Source organism: Balaenoptera musculus, chromosome 19 (genome assembly GCF_009873245.2).
Source record: "Balaenoptera musculus isolate JJ_BM4_2016_0621 chromosome 19, mBalMus1.pri.v3, whole genome shotgun sequence".
Classification (NCBI taxonomy): Eukaryota; Metazoa; Chordata; class Mammalia; order Artiodactyla; family Balaenopteridae; genus Balaenoptera; species Balaenoptera musculus.
In genome coordinates this window covers 15128764-15142823 of record NC_045803.1, presented here as the reverse complement: position 1 = coordinate 15142823, position 14060 = coordinate 15128764, and the positions used below count along the sequence as shown (strand labels likewise).

Below are 14060 nucleotides of genomic sequence, written 5' to 3'. Positions count from 1 at the left end.
CAAAACAAACTACAAACTTTCAGTTATAAGATAAATAAGTTCTGAAGACCTAATGCACAGCATGGTTACTATAGATAATAATAATAATGTATTATATACTAGACATTTGTCAAGAGAGTACATCTTAAGTATTCTTGTCACACACACACAAAAAAGGTAACTATGAGAGGTAATGGATATGTTAATTAGTCGGTGTGGTTAGCATTCCATTCCACAATGTGTACATATATCAAAACATCATGTTGTACACCTTAAATATATACAATTTTTCATTTGTCAAAAATAAATAAAACAAACTCATGCTACCAAACCTCTAACTACATCAGGCTGGTACCAAAAATTTCCACTCATGGATTCCCTTGGGGAAAAAAAAACAAATCCCCACTCCTACTCCGTAATAATTACAGATGTCTAAAGCCCTAAACTACTCCTTAACAAATCACAGTCAAAAAGAAAACATAAACGTTAACTTCCAATAGGGCTATTTCCATCATTAGAATCCTTGGAAAAGCTGTGCTCACAGAGCAACTGAATTTATAGCACATGGTTAACTAACCACAGAACTGAATTAAGTGGGCACTAGAATGGGGAATCTATAAATTAGGTCCCTGCCCTTAATGAGGTAGGGAAATCCTCAGGCCCAAATCAATAAGTAGATCATTCTTAAGCAGGACATTCCAAGGGAAGGAAATTAAAAAATCCCGTGTCCTGAAAACCAAATGCATTTCACGGAAACAAAGAAGCAGCACAAACTCACAAAGAACCTGGCTTTGAGAGCTGCAGCAGCGATTCGGTTCACTTCACAGGCCTCCTCTGGAGACTGACGGGCTGGGGAAGCAAACAGGGTTCATTACACCGCAGGCGTTTCTTGTCTCGGTAAACAAACGTCCACGCCCCCTTGACCCTCGCTACCCACCACCTGCATACACAATGGAAACAGGGAGACGGAAGAAGGTCCTTGGTCACCCGTGTCTGGGTTCGCGGCTCTGTCCGCTGTAGTTCCGACACCACAACCGCCCACGCCCGGGGCGGCCCACCGCGTCTTTGCAGGGCACTTTCACCCAGAGGCTCCACCTCCCACTTCCCTCCCAGACCTTTCCTCTACGCCCGGGCCTGGGTAGGTGAGGCGAGGAAAGTGAAGCGCAGGACCTCCGGGTGGCGCATTACAGAATAGGCCGGGGAGGCGCCCGATTACCGCCGCCAGAGCTTAACCCCGCGGCGCCCGGTCTCAGAACTACAAGCCCTCACTCCGGAGGAAACGCACAGTGGCCTGAGGCCCTCGATCTGGTCCGCAGAACCTGGCCTGTCCCGCGCTCGTTTCCTTCAGAAGAGAAGCGGCCGCCTCCGAGCCTACCTCACCACCCTCAGGCCTCGCCTGCCTCGGAGGACAGCCCAGCGCTCAAGTCTGCGGCGCCGGAACTCCGGGGAGTTCCGCCTCAGTCCCGGGTGCGCAGGCGCGCAGGGGGAGGGGGCAAATCCCCAGGCTCCTCACTTAGCGCTTGGAGAGACAGATGGGGCCAGATCCCCGTGGGGCGGGGCGGGCAGAGAAGCAGGGTTTCCTAATAGGCCGGCTCCCCGCCTGTAAAGGTGACCTTGTGAGTGACCCATGCTATCGACCTGACCTGCTCCCCTATTGGAACTGTAGTCCGAAATCAGAGCAACTGTATATTCCGCCTTTTCTCACTTGGTTCTTGGCTCTGCAACGGGCGCAGGCCCGGAGCTCCGCCCCCACCCACGAGAGTCCTGTGCTCAGGCTCCTGGGAGGTGCTGTTTCTGTCCCGCGTGCGCAAGCGCGCGGGTGGACCCGTTCGAACCTGGGGTTCTCCATGAGGCTGAGGATCCCCTTGCGGCGACGCACGTTGAGGGCTGGAGGGTGGGATGAGTAAGGGGGGCCGGTATGAAGAGGTTGGGGCCAGGATTCCAAGTTGGTCTAGGGTGTCCAGATCTTTAGGCTTTTAAGAGTGATTGTGATATCCCAATCCCCCAAGAATGGTCCCTGTGATATTTGCCAAGGGACTGGCGTTGGCGTGGTGCCCCGTGCGCCTGTGTGATCATGGATGGGGTGGTGTTTTCATGCATGGAGTTGTTTACTGAGTGTGTGCCACTCATTGGATGCTGGACTGAAATGGTGCCACAGAGAAATGAAACTAAGCAGGACCCTGTGGGGCCCTTCTGGCTGCAAAACCCTTTCAGTTTCAGCCTCCTACAACTTTCCAGAGTACCAAAGGGCAGATTGAAACAGTTGCTAATCAGAAAAGTGAGGCAATGCAGAAACAAAGGAAAAGCAATCAAGATATGACAGGGCAGGGACTTCCCTGGTGGCGCAGTGGTTAAAAATCCGCTTGCCAATGCAGGGCACACAGGTTTGAGCCCTGGTCTGGGAAGATCCCACATGCCGCAGAGCAGCTAAGCCCGTGTGCCACAACTACTGAAGCCGGCATGCCTAGAGCCGGTGCTCCACAATAAGAGAAGCCGCCGCAATGAGAAACCCGCACACCACAACAAAGAGTAGCCCCCGCTCTCTGCAACTAGAGAAAGCTGCATGCAGCAACTAAGACCCAATGCGATGAAAACTAAATAAATTAAATTTTAAAATTAAAAAAACAATGACAGTGCAGCAGTAAAACAGAGCGCTAGTCCTTCCTAGAGGAATATACATAATAATATATCTTTGAGTTCTTCTGCAGGAACTAAGACCCCCCCCCCCCACCCAGCTGGAGGATGGCAACTTCAGGCTGAGCACAAACGTCCTGGAACACTGTTCTGTTCTCTCACCACCAACCGATCAGAAGAAAGTCACACACCATGCAGCCCTCACCCCAAATTTTGCCTATAAAAAATTCTCCCAGAAAACCATTAGGGAGTTTGGGGTTTCTGAGCACGAGCCACCTGTTCTACTTGCTTGTCCCTGCAATAAACCTTTCTCTGTTCCAACGTTTCAGTTTGGCCTCACTGTGCTTTGGGCGCACAAACTTGTGTTGGACGACAGAAGGTTGCATGCTATTACGCTGGACTGTGACGCCAGGTTTAGGGGTGTCTGGTGGTGTCGAGGAGGAGGAAATTTTCCTCCAAGCTTCCAAGTTCTGTCTGGTCTTGTTACCTGAAAACTGGGTTCGCCTCTTGGTGGGTGTCGAGCCAAAAGACACAACCAAGCCAAAGATCGGGAGAAGGAAGGAATTATTACTTGCAGCATGTAAGGAGAACACTGGGATCTTTCCCAAAGTAGTGTCTCCCTAAACAGCAAAATTGGGGAAGTTTTAAGTTAAGGGTACATGCATATTCATGAAGGGGCTTGAGCAGAGGAGAATTCAACATAGAATTGGGGCAAAGGTCAACGGAGTCCAAACTTTAGTTGACTGGTCAACATCATCATTCTGTCCTCCACCTCAGGTGGTGGGGCCTTAATTCCTGCAGAACTCAAAGATATGTTATTATGTATATCTGAGGCAGGAGATAGATGGGCTTCAGGCTAGGCATTTACAACTGACCTCCTGTTTACATTTCTTGGGGCAGAAAAAGATGACTTCAGGCTGGACACTTACAACTAGCTTCCTGTTTGCATTTCCTGAGACAGGAGATAGGTGGGCTCCAGGTTAGATATTTACACCCAGCCTCCTGTTTGTACTTCGAAATAGAAACAACAACAGAAACAGGGTAAATAGCCAGGCTTTGTCTCCTGAGGACACTTGGAAGATAACAGTCATGGCAGGAACAGAGAGGGGCTAAACCCTGTTTGAGTAAAGGATCAAGAGGTCATAGATTTCCAATCCTTGGGGCAACAGAGACATTGCACATGCACAGAAAGGCTCCTCAGGGTCAAAAAGGAGCAGTCACCACCCCAGAATAGGTGATGCCCATAGGCCTCTGGGCTGGAATCCATCTTGGAAAAAAGTTGCACACATATGTTGGGGAGGGTCCTAGGGCAGGTCAGGTGCGGAAAAAGAAACCAGATAATTGGCCAAAGGTAAACAAGGACCCAGAAGAAGTGCCATATATAAATGATTTAACCGCCTCTTTACTGCACTCCTCATTAGAGAGGATGACCACATCCTTTCTCTCTGGGTATGTATCTCTGCCCTGCTTCTGTCTTAACTAAACAAACTGTTTCTCTGTGTGCTCTCCCACTTGTTGTGCTGTGTCTCTAATAATAAACTTTGTACCTGTTTCTACAGTTTTTGCCTCCTTCAGAAATGCATTTTTCAATGGAGGCAAGAGCCAGGGAAAATTTGCTTCTAGCCTCTAGCCCTTGCTGGTCTCGTGGCTAGGATTCCTGGTTTTCATCCAGGCTACCCAGGTTCAACTCCTGGGCAGGGAACTAAGATCTCGCTTCACGCCACCGCTCACTGCTGCTGCGTCTCCAATATCATATCCCTTGAGGAGGAACTAGGACTCTGCTTTATCACTACACTATTGTTTGACTGCCTTTTCTCTGTTCCTACATTCCTTTGGACTCATCTCCAGCCCCTGCCAAGAGTTTCCCCACCACACTTAGCCCCTGTTCTTTGCAGATATCTCTCGTGAGATATCGGCTCTATTCTGGGAACAGCCCTTTATCTAAACTCTTTAGGCAGCTCAGGGGGAGGTAAAAAGAAAAACTTCCTGAGTCTTCTGTTTCTTAAAAATAATCTGCCTAAATTAATCCTCATGCCAAAGAGACACATTTTGGGGTTGCAAAATTTGCTCCCCTACAGTTGCTTCCTTGTTAAGTGCCTGAGATTATGTGTATCTGTGAAGACTGTGCCCTGAAGGAAACCACAGTATGTCACCCCAACATATGCCTCTTTGACATAAAAACAGTTTTGAGGGCTTCCCTGGTGGCGCAGTGGTTAAGGATCCGCCTGCCAATGCAGGAGACAAGGGTTCGAGACCTGGTCCAGGAAGATCCCACATGCCGCGGAGCAACTAAGCCCATGCGCCACAGCTACTGAGCCTGCGCTCTAGAGCCCGCGAGCCACAACTACTGAAGCCCGTGTGCCTAGAGCCCGTGCTCCGCAACAAGAGAAGCCACCACAATGAGAAGCCCACGCACCACAACGAAGAGTAGCCCCCGCTCACCTCAACTAGAGAAAGCCCACACGCAGCAATGAAGACCAAACGCAGACAAAAATATAAATAAATAAATAAATAAAAATTAAAAAAAAAAAGTTTTGAGCCGAGGGCAATTTAGAAGCATCAAATGCAGGAAAAGCTCTCCCTACCCTCCCCCATTTCTGCCTAAAGGCAGGATATACATTCTCCTCTACTGGAGACAACTCTAGATTCTTAGCCCATAGATGGCACCAAAGGAATCTGCAAATAAACTTTACTCCATTAGTTTCCTCCCACAGTTTGCCACCCTTGGAAGTAGAAAACTGCTTTTCTTTATCCTGTCATTTCTCTATAAATTTATGTTCTTTGTTGAAGATGCTATAAAAGATGGAGTTCTAAGCCATACTTTGAATTGCTCTTGTTAAGGTTTTCCCATATGACATCTGCAGACAAATTAATAAATTGTCTTTCTTCTGTTAATCTTTTTTAAAGAGCCCCCGCTGAGAACCTAAGATGGATAGAGGTAAGATTTTTCTTCTCTTATAGCCCTATTTTGTGTTATTTCTGGGATGGTTTTGATAGGCCAGCACTTCTGGTTCTTGCTTTCCATGGGCACTGTGTTGGAGGGTCACTGTGTTACCGGGTGTTAGGTTTTTGATGATCAGTGTCTTAAGTGTACCCTCAGGAATGTGGTGCTATGGCAGTTGGATGAGTAATTACAAGCACAGGCAACATTGGAAAAGAAGAGGCAAGGTTATCATTATTGCTGAGACCTAGAATTGTAGGAGTATACTGATGAAAGAGATTTTCACATATTGAGGTATGGGGAAATCATTCTGGCTTATACATGATTTAACTCAAATTTTATGCTAAAACAGGCTGTTTGTGGCCTATCAAACATACATTGTACATCTGCTTCAGTTATTAAAGAAAAAGGTGCAATGATCAGAAGTAAAGAATGTCTGTTTTAAAGATAAAGATTAAATGCCTCCCTTCCTGAGACGCCAATGTTGGTACTCCTTCGATGATAGGACTTGCTTCCTTGGTGCCAAGGCCATACTGACTCACTGTGTACATGCTGATTTGTTTTTGTTTTGTTTTGCTTTTTTGAAACCTTGAAGGAATGTATCCCTGACTTGTTTGGTGTTCTTGTTCTGACAAGATATAAAACTGCTGAAAACCATGCTTCTCCAGAGCAGTTCCTCCAAGTTATTTGAGAGGCTGTCTTCCAGAATATAGTCCTCAGTTTGGCTCAAATAAAATTCTTTTCTCTTCCTATTATAGTTTATTCATCGTTTTTGTGGACAATTAATCAGAAAGTAAAGTTGAAATTAATAGGACTTCATAAAACAAAAGAGAGGGGCACTTTATTTTCTCTCATAATTGCACTTGCAATATTCCTCTGTGGTTGAGGGGTATTTTTCCCCCTGCTCCTAGATGAAATCTTGGATGAATTCAATGTCTTCATTGGATAATAAAAGTTTCTTTGAACAGTTTTAAGTTAAAAGATCAGTCTCATTTTAGTAGTTAAAAATATCCTTAGTGTCAACTGAAAAAAATATGTACAACCTAAATGTTGAGAATTTTATTCAGGACATTACTGAGGAAGATAGCCTTGGATATAGCCTCTCAGGTAGCTCTGAGGAATTGTCCCAAAGAGGTGAGGGAGGAGCCAGGAGGTATAAGAGTTTTTTGCTGAAAAAACAAAAAACAACAACAATAAAAGGAGTCAAACATCAAAATATTACTGCTAATCACAAAAACCATATATCTCAAGTTAATGATGTTAGTGCTTTTCTGTGTATGGGAAGATGCAAGAGTCTGGGTTCATTGAGATTATTCCTTTGATATGCATCTTAACTATCTAGGGCCAGTATCCTGTTTTTTTCCATCCTGAATTCTCCACAGGTCTCAGCTTCGGGGGTGGCTGCAATGGCAGATGGCTTGATGGTGGGCAATATTTTCTGTTTACTGAAATGGCAGGCAACATTTTTTTGTCCACCTTAGCAATAAAAATGTACAGTGTAACAATCAGTACTTCATTTAAAGCAAAACAACTTCTACCTTCTTGTTTCTCCTTGACCACCTTCAAATATGGTTATATCTCAATTATTGGTTATGTCAATATACTAATTATGTAAATTATTTTTAATTCAAAACCAAGTATATTTTTTCATAGATACATTTTTGTTTATTAAGGATTTAGCTAGCTTTCTTTGTACCTGTTGCTAGTTTTTAGAGATGTTCCATTGGATGTGTTAAGTGTCCACTGATTTTTTTTTTTTCAGTTGTTCAAATATCCAATTAGAATTTCTCAGGCTTCCATTCTGTGGCTCTCATTTCAAGACTGTACACTTATCATGAAACTTACTTACACTGTCTTCCTGAATTGGATTCCTGTTTCCTGGAATTAAGTTAATTTTTGCTAATTTTTCATTTCTGCTCAAGTTCTTTTTCCAACAGCTTCCTTAAGATGCATGTGTGAGAGGGAATTCTCTGGCGGTCCAGTGGTTAATACTCTGCGCTTCCGAGGGCCCGAGTTTCAATCGATGGTCGGGACACTAAGATCCCACAAGCCGTGCTGCCAAAAAAAAAAAAACGATGCATGTGTTAGAGATAAATTTTTGAGTCTTTCGTGTTTGAAAATATCTTTATTCTACCTCACACTTTGCCAGTATTCAGAATTTGGAAACATTACTTCAAAGTTTTCTGGTAGCTCATGTTGTCAAGTCTAATGCCAATTGTTTTCTCTTCCTTTGTATGTAATCTTATGAATCCTTCTCGTTCACCTCCCAATACTTACTGCTATTTATATCCCCAATGTACTGAAATTTCATGATTTATGTTGTGGATTTTTTTTTAATTGTTTTTTAAAAATTAATTAATTAATTAATTTATGGCTGTGTTGTGTCTTCGTTTCTGTGCGAGGGCTTTCTCTAGTTGTGGCAAGCGGGGGCCACTCTTCATCGCGGTGCGCGGGCCTCTCACTATCGCGGCCTCTCTTGTTGCGGAGCACAGGCTCCAGACGCGCAGGCTCAGTAATTGTGGCTCACGGGCCCAGTTGCTCCGTGGCATGTGGGATCTTCCCAGACCAGGGCTCGAACCCGTGTGCCCTGCATTGGCAGGCAGATTCTTAACCACTGCGCCACCAGGGAAGTTCCCTATGTTGTGGATTTTTAAACATTTTTTATGCTAGGTATAAGTGAGCACTTTCAGTCTATAGGATCTAGTTCTGTGGATGTTTCTTGTATTTTTGTTTTTTGACAGTCTTCTCTATTTCAGGTTTTTTGTTCTCTTCCTGGAATTAGTATTTGATAGAAGAATTTTTCATGAGTTGTGTCTAATTCTTCCTTCTTCATAGCTTTCTATTCTTATTTACAGAAGCAACGTAATCTCTGATCTCTCAGAGAGTAATTATACTTGTTTAAAGTTTCCTTGTCCATTTTTGCCTTTTATGTCCAAATCAAAAAAACTTTAAGTTTTTGAATTGTTCTCTCCCTTTTACATTGAATACTTTCCTGAAATGTGTAGCCATTCTTGCCTCCAGTAAGGAGGTAAAACTTCTCAACTGGTAGACTTCAGAGCCAGCCTTTTCATTGGGATACTGCCAGAGCTCTGTTCTCTGTTTTTTAGTTTAGAGCAGAGAACAGTTCCACTCTCCTAAGTTACTGGTGTTTGGGGCCAGGATGGGGAAGGTCCTGAGAGGCCCAAAGTCCCACATATGGTTTTTCACTCTGTCTATCCCTCAGTACTATCTTTCTTTGTGCAGGTATACGTCATCTCCAGGTCAATACATCCAGAGATCAAACCTCCCGTTTAGTGTATTTGTTTACATAACACAAGAAAATAAAGCAGGAGAGCAACCAGTTGTGTACAAATTGTCAACCACTCTCCTGTTTTCAGATCCAATATCTCTACAGGGTCATCAACTTCCGTACCTGAGCCTTCAGAGGTGTTATACAGTTAACTGCCTCACAAATAGATGTCTAACTGTGTAGGGCCTTTGATACCAGAGTTCTTGAACAGTTCCCATTTGCTGTCATCCTCATTTTCTTTGGGTCTCACATGTTAATACATTTTGTATTTATCAACTAAATGAACTCACTTTAATCTTTTTTGTTTTTTGTTTTTTTGGCCAAGGAAAAATGAGAAATAAATGCATCCACTTGTTCTGTTTATGGAGAAGCCTCTCTTACTCTTCTTAAATAATAAGATTTTGCTTTTTTACTAGAAATTTTTTCTCTTATGCCACATTTGTTCTTTCAGCTACTGCTTTTCTTATACATTTCATTAATTTCCACTTACATCTCTATTAATTTCATCTGACCACTCTCTCAGGGTATATTTTGTCGATGAAAAATCAATTAATACTCAATCTAAGAAAGAAACAGAGGGACGTCCCTGGTGGCGCAGTGGTTAAGAATCCGCCTGCCAATGCAGGGGAAACGGCTACGAACCCTACTCTGAGAACATCTCACATGCAGTGGAACAACAAAACCCATATGACACAACTACTGAGACTGCGCTCTAGAGCCCTGGAAGCCACAAATACTAAACCAGTGAACCTAGAGCCCATGCTCCACAACAAGAAAAGCCACCGCAATGAGAAACCCCTGCACCACAAAGAACAGTACCCCAGCTTGATGAAACCAGAGAGACACCCTCGCAGTAAGAAAAACAAACGGAGCCATAAATAAATAAGTAAATGAATGAATGAATAAATAAATGAAGCATTCATTATAAGCCCTGATGACAGAGGAAGGTACCAGGTAAATAGTGTGCTCCACTTTGGCTCCAACCAAATGAGTTTAGCTCCAACAACTCTGTTCTTTTCCTATTACGGATTCTTTGTTGATGACTATCCTCATCAGATGGATGTATGGTTCAAAAAGCAAGAGGGACTGACGGATGAGTAGATGGACGGATTGTTGGGGCTCCCAAGAGTGGAGGAAAGGCCGGCCAGGGCCACTCCAGGCTAACTAAGCAGGATGGGGTGGGAGGGGGGCGGGGTGGGGGAGAAGTTGGGGGCTAGTTGGGAAGAACTGCGCGGAGTAGGGCCTTGCATCACATCCCTGCGAGGCACCGGGAGAGGCAGAGGCAGGGACCCCCGTCTCACCCGCCACCCGAAACCAGTGTGGCACCAGGGCATGGGCCTCCTCTGCCCACGTCTAGGGGAGCTACCACTTTCGGGGTCAGTGGATTTTCTGGTGACACGACCACAGTTCACAGTTCGAGCCGGGACTCTGGGATGTTCCTCGCCCCCGCCTCACCAGATGACATCCCACACCCTCCTCCCATTTGACACCATTCCCACCCATGCCGATCCAGATTTGGATCCACAGAGGTACCCGGCGTGCCTTGGTCTGGCCACCAGCTTCGGCAGCCACTGGCGGAGACGGTGGCACAGACCCAGAGATCTAGGATGTCCAGAACCTGAGCACCGGAGGGCTGGCGCACCCTCCCTACATCCCTCGCTGCCCTCCGTCCTCCTCTCTCCCCTCCCTGGGCTCTGACAGCCAGCCTTCTACTGGTGGAAGCCTGCCGTCCAACCAGGCGAGCGCGGACAATCGCCTTGGTTGCCCCGGGTTTCCCCTTTGTTGCCCTGCCGGGTTACTCAGCAAACGGGGGCGGGGCTCTCCGTGATGCGGGCGCGCCCTCTGGCGGCTGGCCGGGCTAGGGGCAGGCGCCGCCGGCGGCCCCCGTGCCTTTGGAAGCCCGGGCCCCCATCCTCCAGTGCGTCCAGCACATGGATGGAAGCAAGGATAAATGAGCGGATGGAAGGACAGGACGCAAGGAAGGGAGGAAGGGAGGATGGGAGGGAGGGAGGGAGGAAGAAAGGGAGGGAGGAAGGAAGAAGGAAGGCTACATAAATGGATAGTTGCGGAGTGCAGAGTGGAATAAGGCCAGGCCGGGCCAGGCTGACCAAGCAGGATCAGGAGCCTAGTGGTGGTATCCCTTGCTCAGGTCAATCTTCCGTGTGTGCCTGGGACTGTCCCGGAAGGGGGACTGCCCTGTGAGCTGGACAGGGGACTGACTGTGGGCTTCTGGGGGGCTTTGCTCCCTCGTGGGCTTCAGCGCCTGCAGCCAGAGCCAGAGCCAGAGCCCGAGCCCAGGCCCAAGCAACTGCCGTGCCCGTGGAGGGATGGGGCTTGTCTGAGGAGCCCGGGACTCCCTGCAGTCCCCATTTCCCCCCACTCACCACCACCCCCTCCGTGACAAGGTGGCTCCGTGGCTCTGTCTGGCTGTGTGGCTCAGTGGGATTCTTTTTTCCTTCCTTATCGCTTTTCCTGGCTTTTCTTCAAATGTGCCTGACTTGCCATGCCCTGGGAACAGCACGTGGAAGGAAGCCCCTCTGCATCCTGAGAGGCACCCTTCCACACACAAAAAAACACAAGGAATCTCTATGAGGAACTCATGATACACTTGTAGGAAAGATGCCAAAAGTCGTGCTCATGATGCGAATGCCCCAAATCCCACCCCCACCCGAGCCCCTTTCCCCCAGCGCTCAACTCACCTAACCCGACCACAGCGCCATGATCCGGAAGAGGAAAGTCCCTTGGGCAAGGCATGATCCACTCGACTACAACCTTCTGGAAAATTCACCACCACCGATCCACTTCCAGTTGAGCTGTGTGTTTTGGCCTACCAGCACTTCATTTGCTAGCTTCCAGTCTTCTTGCTGGGATGTAGGGACCCCGGGATGGGATGGCGGGGTGGGGGTGGGGCTATCCTCTGCTGTTGGAAAGTGCTCTCTCTGGGTGTTTGGGGTTTGCTCACCCTGTCTGCAAGCTTCTGAGAGCATGGGTTGGGGCTCAGCACATCTCCTCCTGTGGTCCTGGATAGGAACTTCTTCATCGTGATCCCCTCTGGGGGTTCTCCTTGTGGTCCAAAGCACGGCTTGGGGTCATTATCAGCCTTGAAATCTCCAAACACCGCCTCAGAGGTGCACCCTCTGCCTCCCTCCTTCCTGGCCGCATCCCGATTCCACACCTGTCTGACTTGCTCTTTCTCTTCTCTGTGCTTGTGTGTGCTCTTCCGTCTTTTCCATGATTCTCTCCTCCTCCTCCTCCTCTGCAGTACACGCGTTCCATGGCACTGGGTTCGCTTTTCCTTCTTAAACCCCTTTTGGCTCCGGTCAGTGCTTCTGTTCTTGGGAAGTCTTGGCCATCCCCTGTTTCCATTGCTTTGCTTTGTTCTGTTTCTCACCTCATCAAGGACATTCCATTCCCGGTCCAGACTGGGCATTTCCCTTCTGTGTCTTTCACCTAGGATGGAATGTCTGTTCCTATTTCTTTCAGCATGATCTGCATCCCAGGAAATGCACCACCCTCCCCTTTGTTTTCTGATGAGTTTTGGCAGACTTGCCTGGAACTGGGTTGCTGCCACCACCAGAACCTTGAGCGCTGGAGGGCGCGGAACGAGAAAGCCTTTGAAAAAACGGAGAATGAAAATCACTGGGGCCTGGAAAAAATGGCCGTTGTTCCATTGTGGTTCTTTGGAGAAGAGCTAGAGCCCTGTCGTGATGATCACCACGATGGGGGTGGCAATGGACTGACACGGAGATTTGCAGTGAGTGCCCGCCTCCCTCCCTCACCCCACCCATGCCCACCGAGGTATGTGCCTGCGTTGGGACTCAAACACAGCTGCCGTCAAGGTCCAGACCCCAGGTACCCCACCCCCAAGTTCTCCCGACCCTTTGCCCTAAGACACACACCGACACACAGACACAGAGACAGACAGACAGACACACACACACACACACACACACACACACACACACACTCACTCTCTCTCTCTCTCACACACACACACACACACACACGGCACCTTGCCCAGAATCATACTCGGACAGGCATACCTGCCAACACACCTGGCTCTTACTACCCTGTTGGAAGCCTGTCTTTTCTAGCTTCTCTAACATCTGCTAGATGCCTCAAGTGTGGTCTCAAAAGTTCCCCTCTTGCACCTCTGTAGTCATTTTGGACCCCAACCAAGCCTTGCTTCACAAGCACCCTTACTTTGGAGCAGTTCCAATCCGAATTCTTGACACACAACTCATGGAACTAACTATGGCCTGGGAGGTTTTGCCTTCAGAACCTTCCCCCGTTTTGTAGTGCAGCAGAACATCATTCAAGTGCCTCTTGAATCTGCGTCTCCCAGGCTAGGCGGCGGTCCTAAGAAGCCCCAGTGGAATGCCTCTGCCTCAATCGGGTCTTCTTCTCTGTACCTCTGTTTCACCGTAGGCTTTGCCTGGTTTCTTCAAGAGAGGCACACAGGGGACAGAAATCTGTCAGCGGAGCCCCTACTGAGGAAAGGTCACTGGGTCCTGGGACGCCTCTGAGATGCATTCCTGATCGCCCCTGTTGCAGGAGGAAGGTGTCAGGCAACCGGTGTGCCTGAAAGAGAGCTAGGGCCCTTGGGGAGGGAGCACCCTCCTCAGCCTAGCCCAGGTACTTGAGGGAGGGTGGTGGTTTGGGTGGTGGTGGTGGTCGTCGTGGTGGTGGGGTGTGTGTGTGGAAGAGATGGGTTAGGGGTGCTGGGGAGCGGAAACGGCAGGGAGAAGGGGCTTCCGACACGTTCCTGGAGAGCCCTGGAAGAGGCAGGGGCCCCGCCTAGTGCAGGCCCAGGGCATGGGCCTCCTCTGCCCAAGTCTAAGGGAGGGACCACCCTCAGGGGCCAGTGGATTTTTGGCAACAGACCATCCCTTGGAGCGGGACTCGGGGATCTTCATCGCGCCCCACCTCGCCGCATTTCACTCTGCACCCCTCTCTCACTGGCTGCAATTTCCACTCACCCCGAACCAGATCTGGGTCCACAGACGTCCCCGCTGTATCTATCTGCGCCTCACCACCAGGTCCAGCTGCTGCTGCTGCCGAGAACGCGACATAGGCCCAGATATCTGGGCTGTGGGTAACCTAAGGAAAGAGGGTGCTGGCGCACCCTCCCTACTGTCCCCCAGGTGGTTGCCCCAGAACAATACCCCGGCCCGTCCCTCCAATGGAAACCACCTGCCCCAGCCTTCAGTTGCAGAA

General features: G+C 48.2%; 2 protein-coding genes across 5 annotated transcripts in view; both read right to left on the bottom strand.

Moving 5' to 3' along the window:
- Nucleotides 1-1678, bottom strand: part of ZFP30 (ZFP30 zinc finger protein) — a 19380-nt gene extending 17702 nt beyond the window's left edge. Inside the window, exons 1-2 of one of the 4 annotated variants that reach the window (XM_036832885.1) lie at nucleotides 1623-1678; nucleotides 758-828 (exon numbers count right to left, since the gene is read on the bottom strand). The gene's annotated coding sequence lies outside the window, so the exon portion shown is untranslated. Of the gene's footprint in view, nucleotides 1-757; nucleotides 920-1264; nucleotides 1434-1622 lie in introns of those variants that run through there. The other 3 variants (XM_036832883.1, XM_036832882.1, XM_036832884.1) reach the window with 3 other exon arrangements.
- LOC118885468 lies at nucleotides 796-14060 on the bottom strand. The gene is made up of 6 exons (XM_036834104.1): nucleotides 13823-14060; nucleotides 13047-13285; nucleotides 11806-12455; nucleotides 11543-11618; nucleotides 11228-11399; nucleotides 796-919 (listed from the first exon to the last, which is right to left on the bottom strand). Exons 3-6 carry the CDS (start codon nucleotides 12271-12273, stop codon nucleotides 796-798), a joined length of 840 nt encoding a protein of 279 aa, XP_036689999.1. The 5' UTR covers nucleotides 12274-12455; nucleotides 13047-13285; nucleotides 13823-14060.

Excerpts from the sequence above, each read along its gene's own strand:
- LOC118885468 (XM_036834104.1), bottom strand. The coding sequence starts at position 12,273 with ATGCCCAGTCTGGACCGGGAATGGAATGTCCTTGATGAGGTGAGAAAC. Across the intron at positions 11,619-11,805 it reads CTCAGAAGCTTGCAGACAGG|AAGGTTGTAGTCGAGTGGAT; the intron begins GTGAGCAAACCC and ends TGAATTTTCCAG. Across the intron at positions 11,400-11,542 it reads TGGCGCTGTGGTCGGGTTAG|GGTGCCTCTCAGGATGCAGA; the intron begins GTGAGTTGAGCG and ends TGTGTGTGGAAG.